At 46.9% G+C, this 21,912-nt stretch overlaps 2 protein-coding genes across 2 annotated transcripts; both read left to right on the forward strand.

Moving 5' to 3' along the window:
- The first annotated feature begins 11,791 nt into the window (after nucleotides 1-11,791).
- Nucleotides 11,792-13,003, forward strand: LOC139659152 (trace amine-associated receptor 13c-like). The gene is made up of 2 exons (XM_071537372.1): nucleotides 11,792-11,967; nucleotides 12,205-13,003. Exons 1-2 carry the CDS (start codon nucleotides 11,792-11,794, stop codon nucleotides 13,001-13,003), a joined length of 975 nt encoding a protein of 324 aa, XP_071393473.1.
- A 6,868-nt stretch (nucleotides 13,004-19,871) lies between these two features.
- LOC139659148 (trace amine-associated receptor 13c-like) lies at nucleotides 19,872-21,091 on the forward strand. The gene is made up of 2 exons (XM_071537368.1): nucleotides 19,872-20,047; nucleotides 20,284-21,091. The coding sequence occupies exons 1-2, from the start codon at nucleotides 19,872-19,874 to the stop codon at nucleotides 21,089-21,091; spliced, it is 984 nt and encodes a 327-aa protein (XP_071393469.1).
- The last annotated feature ends 821 nt before the right edge of the window (nucleotides 21,092-21,912 follow it).

Here is a 21,912-nt window from a genome sequence, read left to right on the forward strand (position 1 = left end):
ACTGGGAAGAACATTGTAGATGGCTCTGATGATGAAGCTAAGTCTGCCTCCTTCCATTTCCCAAAGATCCTTCCAGGCAAGCTTCCGGTGTTCGAGGTTTTCCCATCTTGTCCATTGGCCCTGTTTTGCCTGTGAGACTGCCTTTGCACATCCTTCTGCCTCCTCCTGCTGCCGTATCTCTTTTACCACAAGCCCTCTCTTCTGGGTAGGTTTGCTCTATGCCATGTGGGTCTACTTGTGCCTAGCCCAAAGCCGCCTCTTTCATGCTGCACTTGGCCCACAATATATCCAAGCCTGAGAGTGGATTTCGCCTGCTGCCGCCTGTATTGTGGTGTCCTGAGTTTCTGTCAAGGTCATGTCCAGCCTTACCTTAGAGCATTTGTATTCTTCAGTAAGGCTAGTGATAGGCAGTTCAAGAGCCGCTTTCCCATACAAGCCGATATTGCTGAGGGAGCATGGGAGACCGAGCCTGGAAGTAGGGTCTTGTCTATGTTAGCAAGGCCTTTGATGGTTTCTTCCTTCAGTTGCTTACTCTGGTCTGAGTCCTTAAGGCCTGCATTGTACCACTGCCCTAAGCTCCTGACTGGCATCTCTGACAGGGTTGGTATGGGTGTTCTGTCAATGTGGAATCTCTGGTCTTTGAGCTTTCCTTTCACAATGGAGATGGTCCTGGATTTGCTGGGCTTAAACTTCATCTGTGCCCATGTTACGTTGGAATGTTACGTTGGAATGACTCCAGGAGTCGCTTTGTGCATGCGATGATTGTGGTCAGAGTGGTCATGTCATCCATATAAGTGCGGATGGGAAGTAGTCATTGTCCGGACTGCAGGCGTTCTCCTACCACCCATTTGGATCCTCTGATGATCAGTTCCATGGCCATGGTAAAGGCTAGTGGGGAGATGGTGCATCCTGCCATTATTCCTATTTCCAGGGATTGCCATGACATGGTGTACTCTGATGTTGTGAGGCAAAACTGCAGATCTTGAAAATAGTTTCTAACCAGTTTTGTGATGGTCACTGGACACAGAAGAACTCAAAGGCTGTCCAGAGGATAGTATGCGGGATAGATCCAAAAGCGTTGGCCAGGTCGAGGAATGCAACATGAAGATCTCTTCCTTCCTTCTTTGCAGCCTGAATCTGATGCCATATCATGGTTGAATGTTCTAAGCATCCTGAGAAACCTGATATACCGGCTTTCTGTACCGACGTGTCAATCAAGTTGCTATCTTTCAGGTAGGTTGTCATCCTTTGTGCAACAATGTTGAAGAAAATTTTCCCTTCAACATTCAGAAGATTTATTCGCCGGAATTGATCGATATTCGAGGCATTCTTCTCTTTAGGGATTAATAATCCCCCTGCTCTTCGCCATGCTTTTGGGATGTTTTTCTTCTTCCATACCACCTTCATTAGCCTCCACAGCAACCTCAGGACATCTGGAGTGTTCTTATACAGCTGGTAGGGAACTCCATTTGGTCCTGGAGCTGACGCTGTCCTTGCCTTCCTCACAGCTTTCTCGACTTCGCTCCATTTAGGAGGGCTGTCGTCACACTGGTGTTCTGGTTGAGGAATGGGGTCAGGAGGTATGTTCCTCTGTTCATGTCTCTAGTTGTCTGTGTACATTGTTTTCAAATGATCTTCGAATTCCCTCTTTGACACTTGGAGTGCTCCGCTCTTTTACTTTGTGAATAGCCCTTTCACAAATCTGAATGGATCATTGTAGAATGATGTTCTTGCCCTCTCCTTCTTCTTGCATCGAATTCTGAGGTTTTCTGCCCTCCATAGTCTTACCAGGCGTTCTTTTAGGTCTGTTTGCAGGAGGTTGATTCCCTCTCTCTCCTCTATTGAACCTTTCCTCCATCGCTTCCTCAAGTCCCGTCTCTCCTTGACTAGGCGCTCGATTTCTTGTTGCCTTCTGGACTTGGGTGAGGTTTTTGTTTTATTCTTCCTTGGGTCTCTTGCTCCAAACCTTTCTATCCCATATTCATAAATCTCTCCAACTTCTTCTCTGCTGTTCCTTGAAGTCCTTCCAGGATCTTGCTCAGATCTGCATTGACCATTTCCCACTCTTTTTTGCTGCAGGACTTTGGCCACTTCACGTGTGGCCTGTATCCTTGGATCTTCTTCTCCATCACATGTTGTGTCTGGATGGGTTCCAGGTTCTCAGATATCGTGGATGAATTACCTTCCTCTACAACCGGGATATTGATGCTCGGCAGACTGTGGGTTGTGTCCTGTCGCTGAGCTTCACTTGACTGACTTGACCCTTCTCTCAGGAGATAATGGTCGATGCAAGGTCCTAGTCTCACCTGCTTCAGGCATTTCATCCGGCCTTGGTGTATTCTTAGGCCTCGGAGAGATGTTACCTTGGACCAGTCACAGCTACTTGCTCGGAGCTCGTGTCCAGCAGCTGTTGTTTCTGTGTCAATTACGTGATTCGTTGTCATTTCCGTTACCGTTGTGTCAACCGATGAGCCATCTTCCAGAATGAAACATCTTATTTGGTAAATGTGTGAAATTCAGTAGAGTGGATTCTCTGCACAACCTGTTTGCAGTGGACGGTGAGGGGTGGTGAGGATTGTAGTGGCACAGCTGAAATGCATGAGTAATCAGTGTAGGTTGTGTATATAAGCTATGTTTCAGAGCTGACCAGACACAGAGCCGTGGGACCAGAAAACTTGCTGCTGTTCTGTAGAGAAAGGACTCGCTCCCTCCCTGGAAACCCTGCCTAAAGAAGGAAAGATGACTCCCCGAAGGAAGGAAGGGAGGAAGGGTGGAAGGAAGGAAGGATATGGACAACTAGAGTAGTAGGCATCCGTCCGTCAGTGCTGACGATGGATTGCGCCTGAAGGGTTGTCAGTTTTTCTTGCAGCGGCGATTGTGGCTGTGCAGCCCCACTCTGGAGTGGCAGTCTCTTCTGCAGTTGGCGCAGATGAATGGAGAGGGGCCTGGCACATGAGTGGGGGCTGCTGCTCGCAGTTTACCCTTCTGTCTCTTCTCCTGCAGTAAGGAGGTGCGCCTCTCCTCAGCGTGGCGAGTTCCTGCAGTGGCAGTCTGTCTCCAAATGCTGCGGTCACCTGCTTCATGTCACGTTTGCAGACATCCTTGAAGCGCAGGCACGGGCAACCAGCAGGCCTGGAGCCTGTCGACAGCTCACCATACAGGATGGCTCTGGGGAGCCGACTGGGGTACATCCTGTGGATGTGGCCAAGCCAGCTGAGGCGGCGCTAACTCAGCATGGCAAACATGCTGGTGGAGTGAGCACGTTCCAGGTCTTCCGTGTTGGGTACTTTCTCCTGCCACGTGATGCCCAGGATGCAGTGTAGGCATTGCAGGTGGAAGCTGTTCAGCCATTTTTCTTGTCTGGTGTAGGGGTTCCAGGCTTCACTGCCGTACAGCAGGGTGCTGATGACGCAGGCTTGGTAGACCTGGAGTTTTGTGCACACAGTGTTATGACCCTGGGTCATAATTGGTATTTGAGTGTATTTGTATTTCTGCTGGTCATAATTTGTATTTGATTGTATTATATTGTATTTGAGTGTATTTGTATTTCGGCTGTTCTCCCTCCCTGCCTGCGGGTGGCGGTGTTCACCCTGTTTGTGTGTTTTCCCCAGTCTGTTGAGTTGCAGGTGGCGGCTGGTGATTGGGCGAGAGACTAATGGCGCCTAAAGGGGTGTCTGTCCGATGCCGGCTCACTCCTTCTTCTTCCTGGCTCCCAACCAGACCGCGCAGTGCTGTAGTGAACCAAGTGAATGCCGTATTGACCTAGTGCTGTAGATTGATCTCTGTTGTACATAATATAAATAACTTCTAAAAGAGCAGTCCTGGTAGCTGTAGGGGTGGGAAGCCTTTTGCTTTGTTTTCTTTTCTCCTGTTTATGTTAGGGAGGCAGGTAAGCTGCTTGTATTTTTTCTTTGTTTTCTTTTGCTGGTTTAGGTAAATTAGTGGTTATAATTTTCAGATGGTTGATAAGTGGTGTCACGCCAGTAAAGCTGAGAACTTCGCGCAGCTGTGAGAGCTGGTGCTTCTGGAGGAGTTTAAAAAGTGTTTGCCAGAGCGCATTGTGGTGTATCTGAATGAACAAAAAGTTGCGTCTCTCACCGAAGCTGCTGTCCTGGCTGATGAGTTTGCTTTAACCCACAAGAGTGTTTTTCCATCTCCCATGCGTCGCGAATCTCCAGTACGTGAGAATAAAAGAACGCGTTCACCAAGAGTTTCTCGGGGCAATTTTTCCGCCGGGGGTGAAACCCGTGCGTGTTTTTATTGTCACAAACCTGGCCACCTCATTTCAGTCTGTCCTGTGTTACAGAAGTGAGAACAGACAAAGGGTAAAGGTCCCTCTGCTGTTGGTCTGATTCAGTGTGGGCCAGCCGCTAGCCAACCTGAACTTTTGACAGGCAAGTTGCCAACAAAAGAAATTGACGATGACTTTAAGCCTTTCGTTACACAGGGGTTTGTTTCTCTGACTGATAATGAGGTGGACAGGATTCCAGTCACTATTCTGCGAGATACCGGTGCGAAGTATTCTGTGGCTCGACATGGTGTTCTGCCTTTTTCCGACCAGTCGTACTGTGGTTCAGACCTATTGGTGTGGGGAATTAAATTGAGTGTATTACGCGTGCCGCTCCACACAGTTAATTTCTCCTCCTCCTTGGTGTCTGGTACAGTACGAGTTGGTGTGCGTGATCAGCTGCCTGTTGCAGGAGTAGATTTCATCCTCGGGAATGATTTGGCTGGTGAAAAAGTGTTTCCTACTCCCGAGGTCACTGAAACCCCCACTGCTGATGTGTGTGTTGTTGTTCCCGCTGCGCTCGACTCGCCTCCCGTTTTTCCGGTGTGCGTCGTGATGCGTGCCCAGGCTCGTAAGCTTGGTGATTTAGTGGACCTTTGGGATTCTTTTTTGAATGCGTCGGATGATTCGGTCAGCCCCTCTTCTGAACCTAAAAGTGTGCCTGTTAATGTGGATGTGTTGCCTGATGACATGGACTTGTGTTTGGCAATAGACAAGGATCAGCTCATCAAGGCTCAGCAATTAGATAGTACATTGGCTACATGTTTGTCTGCAGCTCAGGAACAGAAAAATGATTCACAGCCGGTGTCTTACCTGTTTGATGACTGTTGCGCAAATGGTCCCCGGTGTCTGGGATGGAATGTGATGTGGTTTCCCAGGTTGTGGTGCCAAAAGAGTTCCGGCTCCAAGTGTTAAGGTTAGCCCACGATCACAGTCAATCAAGAAAACATACCATCGGGTGCTCCGATATTTTTTCTGGCCAGGGTTAAAATCCGATGTTGCCAAATTTTGTCGATCTTGCCATGTTTGCCAAATAACTGGAAAACCAAACCAGGTTATCCCTCCAGCTCCGTTACATCCGATCCCGGTAATTGGCAAACCTTTTGAGCATGTCATAATAGACTGTGTCGGTCCCTTGCCAAAAACCAAGACTGGTCACCAGTACCTGCTTACCATCATGTGCGCAGCCACCCATTTTCCTGAGGCCGTTCCGTTGCGCACGTTGAGGGCTAAAGCAGTAGTGAAAGCCTTGGTTAAGTTCTTTTCCACTTTTGGGTTGCCCAAACGAATTCAAACCGACCAAGGATCTAACTTTATGTCCAAGGTTTTTTCGCAGGTGATGACGGAGTTGTCTGTTAAACATCAGATCTCCAGTGCGTATCACCCGGAGAGTCAGGGCGCACTGGAGAGATTTCATCAGACGTTTAAGTCCATGCTCCGAAAGTATTGTGCTGAGTCAAACAGGGAGTGGGATGAGGGTCTGCCACTGCTTCTGTTTGCCATTCGTGAAACCATACAGGAGTCTCTTGGGTTTAGTCCGGCTGAGTTGGTTTTTGGGCATACTGTGCGTGGCCCGCTGCGTTTGCTGCGGGAGAGGTGGCTTGCAGACAAACCCAGCCCCGCGCACAGCATCTTAGACTACGTGAGTTCATTCAGGGAGAGGTTGCACACTACTTGTGAGCTGGCACACAGTTCCCTCTCCGTTGCGCAGTCTAAAATGAAAAAGCAGTATGATAAGAAAACTCTCAGTCGCAATTTTCAACCAGGTGACCGTGTTTTGGTTCTGTTACCTATTGTTGGGTCCAGCCTCCAGGCTAGTAGTAGTTAGTACGCCGGATAGGAGGAAAAAGTCCTGTGTGTGTCACGTCAATATGTTGAAGCCATATTTTGTTCGTGAAATCTCCGACGTGCCATCTGTGAACTCTGTGCCATGTGTCTCTCCTGTGGCGACTATAGTGTCACCGTCATATAGTCCCGAGGACGACGGGTTGCGTGGGCAGCCTGCTTCAGTTCCGTGTGTGCGATTGGAGAATTCCAAAATTCTGGAAAACCTGGAGGAACATTTGTCGTATTTGTCAGAGCCGGCCAAAAGGGATGTTTGTCATCTCATTCGTTGTCACACACCATTATTTGGTGACAAACCCACCCAAACTACAGTCTTGCAGCATGATGTAGAAGTTGGTGACAATAAGCCCATTAAGCAGCACGCGTACCGCGTCAACCCGGTAAAAAGAGCTGCAATGCAAAAGGAGGTTAAGTATCTCCTGGAAAATGGCTTTGCTGTGCCAAGTCCCAGCCCGTGGAGCTCACCCTCGCTTTTGGTTCCAAAATCTGACCAAACTCCTCGGTTCTGTAATGATTTTCGTAAAGTGAATGCCGTTACCAAGCCGGACTCGTTTCCTCTGCCGCGTATGGATGATTGCATAGATCGTGTAGGGTCAGCCAAGTACGTCACAAAGTTAGACCTACTAAAGGGTTACTGGCAGGTGCCTCTTACACCTCGTGCATCTGAGGTCTCAGCTTTTGTTACTCCTGATTATTTCCTACAGTACACCGTTATGCCTTTTGGTTTAAGAAATGCTCCTGCCACCTTCCAAAGGTTGATGAATACGGTTCTGTCTGGTGTCAAAAACTGTGAGGCATACTTGGATGACATCGTGGTTTATTCTTCCACCTGGTCAGAGCACGTAGACAGTTTGCGGGAAGTATTCAATCGTTTGAAGGGTGCTTCTTTGACTTTGAATCTGGCGAAATGTGAGTTTGGTAAGGCGGTAGTTACTTACTTGGGAAAACAAGTAGGCCAGGGGCAGGTGCGCCCCCTGTTGGCCAAAGTCCAGGCCATCCTGGATTTTCCTGTGCCAGAAACACGGCGGCAACTCCGCCGGTTTCTGGGAATGTGTGGCTACTATCGGGGGTTCTGTAAAAATGTTGCTAGTGTAGTTGCGCCACTAACTAGCTTGGTAAGCCCCTCCAGCCAATTTGTCAGGACTGCTGCGTGTCAGGACTCATTTGATTCTGCCAAGGCTCTTCTATGCAGCGTGCCTGTACTGGCTGTACCTGATTTTGCACATCCCTTTAAGTTGGAGGTAGATGCCAGTGCTCATGGTGCAGGCGCTGTACTTCTACAGGAGGATGATCATGGTATTGATCACCCGGTGTGTTACTTCTCAAAGAAATTCAATAAACACCAATTGAATTATAGTACAATTGAGAAGGAAGCCCTGGCATTGCTTTTGGTGTTACAACACCTCGAGGTCTATGTTGGTTTGAGCGCAATTCCGGTTCATGTTTATTCAGACCACAATCCTCTCGTGTTCTTGTCTCACATGCGGAATAACAATCAGCGTCTTATGCGCTGGTCGTTACTGCTGCAGGACTTCAACATTGAGATACATCACATCAAAGGAGTGGATAATATTGTGGCCACATTGTCTCGTGTGGGGTGTTAGGAATCAAGCATTTCTTGGGGGAAGAAATGTTTGATCTTAGGTGGGGGGATGTTATGACCCTGGGTCATAATTGGTATTTGAGTGTATTTGTATTTCTGCTGGTCATAATTTGTATTTGATTGTATTATATTGTATTTGAGTGTATTTGTATTTCGGCTGTTCTCCCTCCCTCCCGGCTGTTCTCTCCCTCCCGGTGGCGGTGTTCACGCTGTTTGTGTGTTTTCCCCAGTCTGTTGAGTTGCAGGTGGCGGCTGGTGATTGGGCAAGAGACTAATGGCGCCTAAAGGGGTGTCTGTCCGATGCCGGCTCACTCCTTCTTCTTCCTGGCTCCCAACCAGACCGCGCAGTGCTGTAGTGAACAAAGTGAACGCCGTATTGACCTAGTGCTGTAGATTGATCTCTGTTGTACATAATATAAATAACTTCTAAAAGAGCAGTCCTGGTAGCTGTAGGGGTGGGAAGCCTTTTGCTTTGTTTTCTTTTCTCCTGTTTATGTTAGGGAGGCAGGTAAGCTGCTTGTATTTTTTCTTTGTTTTCTTTTGCTGGTTTAGGTAAGTTAGTAGTTATAATTTTCAGATGGCTGTGTTTGTTATTTTGGCTGTGCTCCCCCCAACGTTTTTTCGCTGCTGTGATAAATAAATCACTTTTGTTTGGACTGCACCTGTTGTGGCACTGGTCATCCTTGGGAGTGGGGAAGGAGGGGAGCCACTTTTATGCTATGCTCGGTGTTTCCCGTAGGCCGGGGCGTAACAACAGTTAAGTCCTTGTTGGACCGCATTCTCTTTGATAGCTTGGCCATCACTGTGGCGGCCCTCGCAAGACGAGTGCTCAGTTCCGCATCAAGTGACAGGTCGCTGGAGACTGTGGACCCGAGGTATGTGAAGGTGTTAACACAGTCAAGAGTCTTGTTGTCAATGGAGATGGAGGTGGGGTTTCGACTTCTTGGCCCATGACATTGGTCTTCTTAATGCTAATGGTGAGGGCGAACTCCATACAAGCATGTGAGAGCCTGTCCATCAGCCCCTGGAGCCCTTACTCGGTGTTGGATGCTAGCGCTGCATCATCTGCAAATAGCATTTCCCTCAGGAGCACGCTGGTCACTTTGGTCTTGGACCGCAAGTGGGCAAGGTTGAAGAGTTTGCCGTCAGCTCTGGTGTGTAGGTAGACGCCTTCAGGAGAACGCAAACGACAGCAGGAGAGAGAAGAAGATTCCGAAGAGGGTTGGTGCAAGAACACCACCCTGCTTCACTCCGCTGCGGATTGGGAAGGCCTCTGAAGTTTCTCCTTCACAGCAGACTGAGCCCTGCATGTTGTCGTGGAATAATTTTACGATGGTGTGGAGTTTTGGGGGGCAGCCAATCTTCGCAAGTAGCTTGAAGTGACCATCTCTGCTGATGAGGTCGAAGGCCTTTGTGAGGTCAACGAAGGTGAGATACAGGGGTCTCCTCTGCTTCCGGCATTTCTCCTGCAGCTGTCGAAGGGTGAAGATCATGTCCACCGTGGATCTTGCTGCCCTAAAGCCGCGCTGTGACTCAGGGTAGACACGTTCCGCTAGGAGCTGGAGTCTGGCAAGGGCAATGCGGGCGAAGACCTTTCCCACGGTGCTGAGCAGAGAAATGGTGCGGTAGTTGGTGCGGTAGTTGTTGCAGTCGCTGCGGTCTCCCTTGTTCTTGTACAGCGTGACGATCTTGGCGTCACGCATGTCCTGGGGGACAGCTCCTTCATTCCAACAGAGACAGAGGAGGTCATGAATATGTGGCAGTAAGGAAGGTTTCCCAAGTTTGATGACGTCAGGGGTTATCCCGTCAGCACCTGGGGCCTTGCCGCAAGCGAGGCTGTCAATGACTTTGCTGAGCTCCTCCCGTGTGGGTTCCTTGTCAAGCTCCTACATCACAGGGAGGCTTGCGATGCCGTTCAGAGCTTCCTCTGACAATGTGTTCCCTGTAGTGTACTGCTCCATGTAGTGCTCAGCCCACCTTTCCATCTGCTTGCTGCGGTCGTTGATGACTTCACCGGACTTGGATTTGAGTGGCGCCGTTTTCTTGATGGAGGGATCTGTTGCTTGTTTGATCCCCTCGTACATGTCCCTGATGTCACCCGTGTCGGAGGTGGCCTGTATGTTGGAGGAGAGCTCAAGCCAGTAGTTGTTGGCGCAGTGTCGTGCCATTTGCTGGGCTTTGCTCCTGGCTTCTCTCAGAGCCTCAAGGTTCCTTGTTGATGGGTTTTCCTTGTGTTTGAGGAAAGCGGTACGCTTGGCCTCGATGACTGGCTCCATCTCTGCTGCGTTGGCCTCAAACCAGTCTGCGTTCCTCCTTGGTTTCTTGCCATAAGCTGCGAGGGCTTGGTCGTGAATGGTGTCGCATAGACAGTTCCACTTGTCCACAGCACTTTGCTTGTTGGAGGCAGAGAGTGCTTGGTCAAGGGAGGTGAGGAAGAACTGGGTGACAGCTGGGTTGGTGGAGTGGCTGGCGTTGATGCGCGGACGTGCCTTCTGCTTGGCATGGTGGTTCTGCTTGGGCTGTAGCTTGACCTTGCTGAGGACGAGGGAGTGGTCCATGTCACAGTCCGCACTATGAAAGGTGCGCGTGAAATGGCCTCTCGTCTCATGATGATGAAGAAATGATGAGGAAATGGCCTCTCGTCTCATGATGATGAGGTTGAGCTGGTGCCAGCATTTGAATCTGGGGTGTCTCCAAGAGACCCTGTGCAGAGGCTTGGTCTGGTGTTGGTGATGCAGAGCTGGTGGTAGCAGCACAGCTCTAGCAGTCTCTCTCCGTTTTCATTTATGTTCCCCACTCCAAAGTGACCAAGGCAGTCTGGCCAGGATTCATGGTCGGTGCCAACCCTAGCATTGAAGTCCCCCAGAAGGAATAGGTGCTCGTTCTTTGGGATGGTACTGGTGGCCATGTCGAGCTCCTCGTAGAACTTGTCTTTTGACTCCGGTGGTGAGCAGAGAGTCGGGGTGTAGACGCATAGCAGGTTGGCTGGTCCGCTGCAGATGGCAAGGATGCGTTCGGAGCCTCCTGTCGGTGGTTCAGTCGTGGCAAGCAGGGTGTTGTTCACTGCAAAGCCCACGCCGTACTCTCAGGTCTCGTCTGCACTCTTGCCATGCCAGAAGAAGGTGTAGTTTTGTTCCTTCAGGGAGCCGCAGTCAGCGAGCCGTGTCTCTTGCAGAGCAGCAATGTCGACATTGAGTCAGTCGAGCTCACGGTTGATGATGGCGGTCTTGCGGGAGTCGTTGATGTGGTTAAGGCTGTCTGAGAGCCCTGTGCACATGGTCCTGACATTCCAGCTTGATATGCGAAGAGCTGGCATCTTCGTTTTCTTCTTGAGTTTCAGTGGTGCAGTGTTGACGTCCGCTTGTCGTGCTTTACACTAAGCCCCAAGCACCCATTGAGGCAGGCGGACGTTGTGCTTGTGGGCCATGAAGTTGAAAACGTTTGGTGATTAAAGCACAAAGCATAAAATTCCTTCAGAATGTATGATTACACACAATTAATTGTGCAACCCTTGCATGGAGTCATATCTCTTTCAGTGTGTGGAAAGAGTCACAGCACCTCAATCAACTACATTCTACACCTACAGACTTTTTTTTTAAATTATTTTAACATTGATCATATCTCTCCCTAACCCTGTTTTTGGAAACAAAAGGCTTTCTGTCATCCACAATAAACTGAAAGCAACCTCTTACATTGGATGAGGAAAAGGTCAGTAGGAGGAAAGAGTTGACGAGGTGGAAGACTGAAAAATGTAGGAGCAAGAGAGAAATAAGGTAGCAGAGGGATTGGGTAGGAAGGAGGGGAGAGGAAAGGAGACAAGGGGGGAAGAAGACACATGAAGAAGAGAAGAGAAAGGACAGCAGAGAGAGTGGTGATGATGAAGAAGATGATGCAGAGGAAGGGAGGGCGGAGGGACATCAGTCTCTGTGAGGGAGGGAGGGCGGGGGTATGGCAAAAAGGGAAAAGAAAAGAGAGATAAATTAGCTGTATGATAGAGAGCTTTGGTCAGAAAGCTGCCAGACCTCAGCAGCTTCATCTCTCCTCCTCTCTCTCTGATGATGGAGACCCTGGAAGGAGGTGAACTCTGCTTTCCACAACTCCTCAACACTTCCTGCAGGAAGTCGAAGCGTCCTCACTCTGAGGCCATGCTCCTCTACATTCTGACATCATCCATCTGTCTGTTCACTGTGGCTCTCAACCTGTTGGTCATCATCTCCATCTCCCACTACAGGTGGCCATAGATTTTGTCATATACAAATCTTTATAGACTCTGGTAGACTTTCCAAAAGAAATGGCTGATAGACTACAACAGAGGTACTGTCACATCTTGGCCTTTGATGAGAAGAAAGAAGTTGCTAAACAATGCTTTTGTATTTTTTGTAATACTTGATATCTGCCACATCTAGTGATAAGATATACTATTGATACTGCAAATATTAATAAATATAATGTTCCTGTTTCATTCCAGGCAGCTCCACACCCCCACCAACCTCCTCCTCCTCTCCCTGGCTGTTTCAGACTTCCTCGCAGGCCTCCTGATGCCGACTGAAATGCTCTATACAGAGGCCTGCTGGTTCCTGGGTGACCTCATGTGTGCTTTGTCTTTCTTTGTTGTCTTTACCATCATCTCTTCCTCAGTAGGAAACATGGTGCTCATATCAGTCGACCGCTACGTGGCTATTTGTGACCCTATGCGTTACCACACCAAAGTCACTCAGAGAAGAGTTAAAATCTGTGTTTGTCTGTGTTGGGTCTGTTCTGCTTTCTATGGCAGTCTTATTCTAAATGATCACCTGAGAGAACCAGGCAGGTATAATGCCTGTGTTGGAGAGTGTGTGGTTGTCATCAACAACATTGCAGGAGCTGTTGACCTTGTTTTCACCATTATTGTTCCCATTGCTGTCATCATAGTTCTGTATATGAGAGTATTTGTGGTGGCTGTGTCTCAGGCTCGTGCCATGCGATCCCACATTGTGGCTTTCACACTCCAGCGTTCAGTGACTGTAACTGCTAAGAAATCTGAGATGAAAGCAGCCAGGACTCTTGGTATTGTGATAGTTGTGTTTCTACTGAGTTTCTGCCCATATTACTGTCTCTCTCTCACAGGCCAGGAGAACATGGCCCTTTTGGTCTTTCTAGTCTATATTAATTCCTGTCTAAACCCTGTGATCTATGCCTTTTTCTACCCCTGGTTTAGAAAATCTATCAAACTCATTGTTACACTTCAGATACTGCAGCCTGACTCCTGTGAGGCCAACATACTGTAGAGAGAGACTGTGGAGAGTTAAATGAGACCTTTTCTGTTCAGGAGAAAATGTCTTTGTTCATGTTATGTTTTTTTTTGATCAGTCAAAAGGCCAGAAGTCTGCACAAATAAAAAAAAAATGCTCCTGTACTATTATCGTATATTCTGTATTTGATAGGAATCTTTAGAAACCAAGATGTCTATCAACGCTTTCAACAGAATCACAGAGCAGAGGGGTAATACAGAAAGACTGTTTAAGAAATCTTAAACTAAATCCTGAATTCTGACTTGAGTGAGCTAGACACGGCATAGCGGGAATTTTCGGTTCCACAACAACTAATTCAAATTTTAGTGATCGGGCTTGATCAACTCCGGATAGGTTGAGACTAAACTATGCGCGTTCATGGTGAATTTATAAAGCCATCCTCAATTGAGGACTGGAAATAGGATTAATCATGGATTCAGAGACGACAAGCAGAACAAAGCGTGATATTTCACTCCAGCTGAACAAGAAATATTAATGACAGCTTGTAGTGAATTTCAGCATATTTAAAAAAATAAATAAATAAATAAATGCACCTCAGCAACACTTGTGAGACTTGGCATGGCAAAAAATTTAAGTTAATGTTAATGCGTGAGTTAAGTATAAAGTTTAATGCTTGTTTTAGTCATTCAACATTTAATAGACCTCTGTAAACTAATGTTTAATTAATAGGAAGGGTGCAACATAGGCTATTGCCTGAATTGTACACTCTTCATTTTTTTTATATTTAATTTAGGTGTAATCCAGGTGGCATGAAATGCACTTGGCAACAAAAAAAAAAAGTATAAGAACATAATTCAAACTCGTAGGATTTTATTTGCTTGTAACTACTTCATTTTCTTAATATTAGCTGTTGTGAATTCTCTCATGCCGTCTAAATGGCTGCCCCCTGGTGGACAGAATACTCACTACAATTGAACCCAATCATTCCCCTGCTTGATGGCCAATTGCAGACACGTGTGCTTTAAGCCACTATATAAGGCCCTCACTTAGAACTGCAGATCTCTCTGACCTCCAGCCAACCTCCCTGCCATGCGTTCCTGAGAATAAACCGGTTTTGGATGGACAATAAAACTTCGAAATCTGCAATCGTCAACGTCTCTCTAATTTGAGAATCTCAGGCGGTCAGCTAAGTTTCCAGAACCTAAGAAAAGTGTAATATGGTCCTTCGAGCCGGAATGCTGACTACCTAAGTTCAAGACAATGGACATGCAAGAGGAACATAATAAAAATGAGCAGTATGGGAACAATGAAATTGAATCGGCACATCACAAGACCTATCCTAGGAGAGAAAGGCATAAACCTCAGCGTTATGGGTTTGAGGATGAAGTACAATCTACCAGGTCAGGGAAAGCCATTTATACACTTCACATGGATAAAGAGCCTTTGTCAAACATGGTGGAATCACTGAAGAAAACTGAAATGGAGGAAGCTAATGAAATGGAACTCATTAAAAGCAGAATGGAGGAGTTTGAGAAAAGCAGCAGGAAAAGACAAGAACTGTTGGAACATATCAGTATATTGCTCATGGGGCAGAGCACAGATCAATCCCAAATTCAAGATGATCCACAACTTGAGGCACAAGAAGGAGCACCTTCCCATGATCATCACTTTCCCAGCAGTCTTGAAATGATCAATAACCCTGCAGTGCCTAAACTTCATCCTCTAATAGATGCACACAATGCTAATTCTGTTCTTCATTCTGTTGTATCAACTGGAGGAAGACATAAATGAGCCTATGTACTAGGAAGTGCCTCTTCCCTCTAATGAACCTGACAATGATTCTGATTCTAATCAGTCTATTTTTCTTCATGGAATAAACACAAAGCATAATGTGTATGCGGAAGCTCAACATGATGGAATAAGGCCTCATACACATCTTGTGGGAACATCCACACCTCACCTGAAACCTGATCACGCATCAGAACCTGTGGTCAGGCCTAAAGCCAGACTGAGAGATATTCGGCAACTTACACCCCCGAATGAGCATATCAATTCGGCAGAGGAGAACTTTACTGCTTACAAGCTCTATAATCTTCCTCTCAGTACTGTCAAGATACCTGTAGCTTCTTCACTTCACCGCACCACCATATAAGCCTCCTCCCACCATTCAAGGCTTGAACACACAACCCACTTTACAGCCTGGATCCTTTCCTAAGCGTACCGCTCATGTTCCCTTTCATCAGCGTTTACCAGTACAGTATCAGGTAATACGCTCACCAATTCATGTGGTACATTCACAACCTATTCCATCCTCTTTAGGCCCTGTTTGCTCACGGCCTCTTCTGTCATCCAACCAGCAAAGTCCTCAACCTTTTACTGCTCCCCCTGCAGGTGATACCATGCCTGCCACAAGCCATCCCATTCATTCTTTCCATCCAAGAGCCCCAGGAAATCTGTGTATTGTTCCTACCCGCTCTCATCATCCACAGTTTCTTCCCTATGCTGGTGCTCAATCACAGCCACTTTCATCACAACAGGTAGCTCAGATACAGTTACCACCACCTTCAGAAATGGCTTCTCTTACCGCCACGGCTTCAGCTAGCACTGTTCCATATGAACCATCACTGTATGGAGTTCCATACCAGACTTCACTAAGGATAGTGAGAGAGACTTTGCCAACCTGAAGCTGGCACTGGACAATCTTCTGAACCCTTATCTTCAGCTGAGCAAGAAATATAAATATCATGTTCTCCTTGAGCATCTTAAATTGCCTGAAGCTCAGATGATCGCTCAGTCTTGCCGTCATCATCCAGAGCCATATACTGCTACAGCGCAGGCCCTCCAATTGCAGTACGGTCAGCCCCACCAGTTGGCTCAGTTGCCCCTGAGAAGCAATGTTCCATGCCACGTCTGGAGCTGTGTAGTGCTTCAGCTGGCACTCAACTAGCCTAGCTCGGCTGCAGTCCAAATCCTGCCACTTCAAGGTGTTTGTGGGTGTAAGAGTGGTAGAAATTCAAGAGCTCACAGACCTTCATTCCTGGCGTTATGTGGATTCTTTCAATAACCCTGCTAATGACATTACCAGGGGAAAAACCCTTGCTGACCTATCCCAGCCTAATCGATGGAGGAATGGGCCTGCTTTCCTTAAGCAACCGCATCTCAGCATCTATAGAGATGCTGAGATCAGCCTGCTCAAACAATGTCACGCAGAAAGTTTCCCAATGGAGCTGAAATCCTTGCAGTATAGCAAGCCTCTTCCTCTCAATAGCAAGCTCAGAGCTCTTGCCCCTGAACTTGATAAACTGACAGGCCTCATAAGAGTTGGTGGAAGGCTTCGGAACTTTCAATGGTCTCTTGAGATTCCTGTGCACCCTGTTGTATTGGATCCTTGACACCCAGTCACCAAACTGCTCATTAAGGACTTTGACGAGCGACTTCTCCATTCTGGCCCTGAGCGTGTCTTTTCTGAAATCCGTAGACACTACTGGATTCTTCGTGGGAGGCAGGCAGTAAAACGCCATCAATCATCCTGCCCCGCCTGCCATCGGTGGCGAGCAAAGTCTAGGGCTATTAAGCCCTCCATTCCTTTCCACAGGAGTAGACTGCTTCGGCCCTCTCATGGTCAAAATCGGACGGCATACTGAGAAACGCTGGGGTGTGATACTTAAATGCATGACCACCAAGGTGGTGCATCTTGAACTCCTCAACTTTCTGGATTCTGATGCATTTCTTGCTCTCAGGAGGTTAATTTCCTGCTGAGGTAAACCTATGGAGCTGCATTCTGACAGGGGCACAAATTTTCGTGGTGCTGAAAGAGAGCTTCAAGAAGCATTTCAAGCAATGGAACCAGAACTACAGAAGAAACTCTGTGCCTACCAACTCACTTTTAAGTTCTATCCTCCAAGCTCCCCTCATTTTGGAGGTGTATGGGAGAGAGAGATTCGATCAGTGAAGAATGCACTTCAAGTCGCAGTTGGTCACCAACCAGTGTCTGAGGACATACTTAGCACTGTGCTGATAGAGGTTGAAGGAATCCTCAATTCCAAACCTTTGGGATACACCTCCTCAGATGTGGCTGACCTGGACCCAGTTACTCCCAACATGCTACTCATGGGGCGGCGTGATTCTACATTACCTCAAGTAACTTACGCTCCTGAGTCCATGGGGCAGCGCCGCTGGTGCCAGAGCCAAATCCTAGCGGATCAGTTCTGGTCACAGTTCATTCGTGACTACCTTCCCACCTTGCAATCACGGAACAAATGGATAACTGCAACAAATAACCTGGAAGAGGACATAATAGTCCTTGTTATGGATCCTCAACTGCCCCGAGCCCAGTGGCCCATTGGCAAGATAGTAAAGGTCCATCCCAGTCCGGACGGACGGGTCAGATCAGCGGACATCTTGATTCAGGACCGGACCTACACCAGACCAGTTGCACGTCTTATCCCGTTACCCTCACTGCCAACTTGACAGCATTAAAGGAATTCTGTTCCCAGTCATAGCATAGCTGGGCTCCTGTGGGGGCGGCTGTTGTGAATTCTCTCATGCTGTCTAAATGGCAGCCCCCTGGTGGACAGAATACTCACTACAATTGAACCCAATCATTCCCCTGCTTGATGGCCAATTGCAGACAGGTGTGCTTTAAGCCACTATATAAGGCCATCACTTAGAACTGCAGATCTCTCTGATCTCCATCCAACCTCCCTGCCATGCATTCCTGAGAATAAAGCATGGTTTTGGATGGACAATAAAACTTAAGTTTCCAGAACCTATGAAAAGTGTAATAGTAGCCTAAATGTAGGCCTAGACTTAGGCTATTTGACGTCCACTCTGTAGCTAATTGGGGCCCGTAAAAATGGGTGGGGGTCCCAGCACCAACTTTCACAGCAGCAGAGGAGCTCGCCCTTACTCTGAGCGGTAATATCTGATGGCATGAAGGAGCTCATCAGAGCAACTACCCCCAGGACACATGCACCTACATAAATGGTAGGTTTATCACATTCATATCTCTTATCTCTATCTACAATGTTATACAGAAAGCTTCCAGTAGCGAATAAACAAAGGGCAATGCATAACGTTTGTACAGAGGTGAGGGGGAAATGTGAGGCTGAAGAAGGCTATTCAGATAAATTGACTCTTTTTAAAAACGGTAACGCTCGCGATGATATGCTACAGGTGGGTACAAAAATATATAAATATATCGTGGTTACCCTCTCTTGACTTAGAGCCCTGCAAATAATTTGAGCTTCCATGTCTATGGGATCTCCCATAACATGTTTAAAGCCATTTTCCAGAAAAGTTGAACAAACTGACTGTGATGCTTAAATGCTGCAGGCTGCTGCGGCCCCCCTAAATGCAGAGTCTGAAATAATTATTACAGAATTATTTTTTGCGATCATACTGTGGCAAAGCGGAACACAAAAGTAACCCAACACATTTTCTAGTCGGACCCCTTAAGGCGGAACTATAGAGCCCCTCTGGTGACATCTCATGTTAATAAAATAATACGTGGCCACAACTTAGTAACACGTGGGAACAAGATCCTTATGTTTGGGACTGAGAAGAAGCCGCTGCGCTACAAGTCCACATAGCGCTGTGTGCACCATGGAGGCCTTATCCATTTTTCTTCAAGCAGGATTTTTACACAATAGGCGTAGGCTATCAGTCGCTTGCTTTGAGCCCCGCTGCTGCACAGAGCGCTGTTTGCCCCGCCCCGCTGCTGCATAGAGCGCTATTCGCTTGTTTATTCAAAGTTTATTAATATTGAACATGTCGAGTGTCCAATCCAACAATGCACGTTCTTGGGTCCCCAGCAATACACCCGCCAAGTGTGACGTAGATCGGACGAACGGTTCTCGAGATATGCGAAGGACACACATACAGACAGAGATTCCTTGCTTTATAGTATGATGTGTGAAATTCAGTGGAGTGGATTCTCTGCACAACCTGTTTGCAGTGGACTTGAATCACCAGGAAGGGTGGTGAGGATTGTAGTGGTGCAGCTGAAATGCTGAGTAATCAGTGTAGGGTGTGTATGTAAGCTGTGTTTCAGAGCTGACCAGACAGAGAGCCGTGGGACCAGAAGACAACTTGCTGCTGTGCTGTAGAGAAAGGACTCGCTCCCTCCCTGAAAACCCTGCCTAAAGAAGGAAAGATGACTCCCCCAGAAGGAAGGAAGGAAGGAAGGATATGGACAACTAGAATACAAACCAGGAAAGTTAACTGTTGTGCTTGTGGGCCATGAAGTTGAAAACGTTTGGTGATTAAAGCACAGAGCATAAAATTCCTTCAGAATGTATGATTACACACAATTAATTGTGCAACCCTTGCATGGAGTCATACCTCTTTCAGTGTGTGGAAAGAGTCACAGCACCTCAATCAACTACATTCTACACCTACAGACTTTTTTAAGCCTCCGCGCCGGCGACAGCCGTGGCCAGAGGCATTATGTTTTCAGGTTGTCCGTCCGTCCGTCCGTCCGTCCGTAGAGACAAGAGGCTTTCTGTCATCCACAATAAACTGAAAGCAACCTCTTACATCGGCGGAGGAAGAGGTCAGTAGGAGGAAAGAGTTGACGAGGTGGAAGACTGAAAAATGTAGGAGCAAGAGAGAAATAAGACAGCAGAGGGATTGGGAAGGAAGGAGGGGAGAGGAAAGGAGACAAGGGGGGGAGAAGACACATGAGGAAGAGAAGAGAAAGGACAACAGAGAGAGTGGTGATGATGATGAAAGAAGATGATGCAGAGGAAGGGAGGGTGGAGGGACATCAGTCTCTGTGAGAGAGGGAGGGCGAGGGGGTGGCAAAAAGGGAAAAGAAAAGAGAGATAAATCAGCTGTATGATAGAGAGCTTTGGTCAGAAAGCTGCCAGACCTCAGCAGCTTCTCCTCTCCTCCTCTCTCTCTGATGATGGAGACCCTGGAAGGAGGTGAACTCTGCTTTCCACAGCTCCTCAACACTTCCTGCAGGAAGTCGACGCGTCCTCACTCTGAGGCCATGCTCCTCTACATTTTGACATCCTCCATCTCTCTGCTCACTGTGGCTCTCAACCTGCTGGTCATCATCTCCATCTCCCACTACTGGTGGCCATAGATTTTGTCATATACAAATCTTTATAAAACTGGTAGACTTACCAAAAGAAAAGGCTGATAGACTACAACAGAGGAACTGTCACATATTGGCCTTTGATGAGAAGAAAGAAGTTGCTAAACAAAGCTTTTGTATTTTTTGTAATACTTGATATCTGCCACATCTAGTGATAAGATATACTACTGATACTGCAAATATTAATACATATAATGTTCCTGTTTCACTCCAGCCAGCTCCACACCCCCACCAACCTCCTCCTCCTCTCCCTGGCTGTCTCAGACTTCCTCGCAGGCCTCCTGATGCCAACTGAAATGCTCTTCATAGAGGCCTGCTGGTTCCTGGGTGACTTCATGTGTGCTTTGTCTTTCTTTGTTGTCTTTACTATCATCTCTGCCTCTGTAGGAAACATGGTGCTCATATCAGTCGACCGCTATGTGGCTATTTGTGACCCTATGCGTTACCCCACCAAAGTCACTCAGAGAAGAGTTAAAATCGTTGTTTGTCTGTGTTGGGTCTGTTCTGCTTTCTATGGCAGTCTGATTCTAAATGATCACCTGAGAGCACCAGGCAGGTATAATTCCTGTGTTGGAGAGTGCGTGGTTGTCATCAACAACATTGCAGGAGCTGTTGACCTTGTTTTCACCTTTATTGTTCCCATTACTGTCATCATAGTTCTGTATATGAGAGTATTTGTGGTGGCTGTGTCTCAGGCTCGTGCCATGCGATCCCACATTGTGGCTGTCACACTCCAGCGTTCAGTGACTGTAACTGCTAAGAAATCTGAGAGGAAAGCAGCTAGGACTCTTGGTATTGTCATAGCTGTGTTTCTAATATGTTTTTGTCCACATTACCTTGTCTCTCTTGCAGGCCAGGAGAATGTGGCCAGTGCTTCATTTTTGGTCTTTTTGCTCTATTTTAACTCCTGTTTAAACCCTGTGATCTATGCCTTTTTCTACCCCTGGTTTAGAAAAGCTATTAAACTCATTGTTACACTTCAGATACTGCAGCCTGACTCCTGTGAGGCCAGCATACTGTAGAGAGAGGCTGTGGAGAGTTAAATGAGACCTTTTCTGTTCAGGAGAAAATGTCTTTGTTCATGTTATGTTTTTTTTGATCAGTCAAAAGGCCAGAAGTCTGCACAAATTAAAAAAAAATGCTCCTATTCTATTATCGTATATTCTGTATTTGATAGGAATCTTTAGAAACCAAGATGTCTATAAAACAATCTGTGTCCCTCTCAGTTGTTCATTGTTAGTGTTAATGTAACCTGTTATCTTTTCAATGTTTATGTTGGTATCTACTGGCATTCATGTTGGCATTTATGTTGGCTTATTTATTTATTTTTTTTAAGTGTATTATTTTATTTTAGTCATTTTTCCGAATAGTTAATAAATTGTAGCAATGCGAGCAAAATTATTTGAGCAAATGCAAAACACAAATGAGATTGCCCGACAGAGCTGCGCTATCAACAGAATCACAGAGCAGAGGGGTATTCCAGAAAGACTGTTTAAGAAATCTTAAACTAAATCCTAAATTCTGACTTGAGTGAGCTAGACACGGCATAGCGGGAATTTTCGGTTCCACAACAATTAATTCAGATTTCAGTGATCAGGCTTGATCAACTCCGGATATGTTGAGACTAAACTATGCGCATTCATGGTGAATTTATAAAGCCATCCTCAATCGAGGACTGGAAATAGGATTAATCATGGATTCAGAGACGACAAGCAGAACAAAGCGCTATATTTCACTCCAGCTGAACAAGAAATATTAATGACAGCTTGTAGTGAATTTCAGCATATTTAAAAAAAATAAATAAATAAATACACATCAGCAACACTTGTAAGACTTGGCATGG

This window comes from Centroberyx affinis, unplaced genomic scaffold (assembly GCF_046629955.1).
Source record: "Centroberyx affinis isolate AG114_WGS23_722 - 3 ecotype Tasmania unplaced genomic scaffold, CSIRO-AGI_Caff_v1 ptg003022l_1, whole genome shotgun sequence".
NCBI lineage: Eukaryota > Metazoa > Chordata > Actinopteri > Beryciformes > Berycidae > Centroberyx > Centroberyx affinis.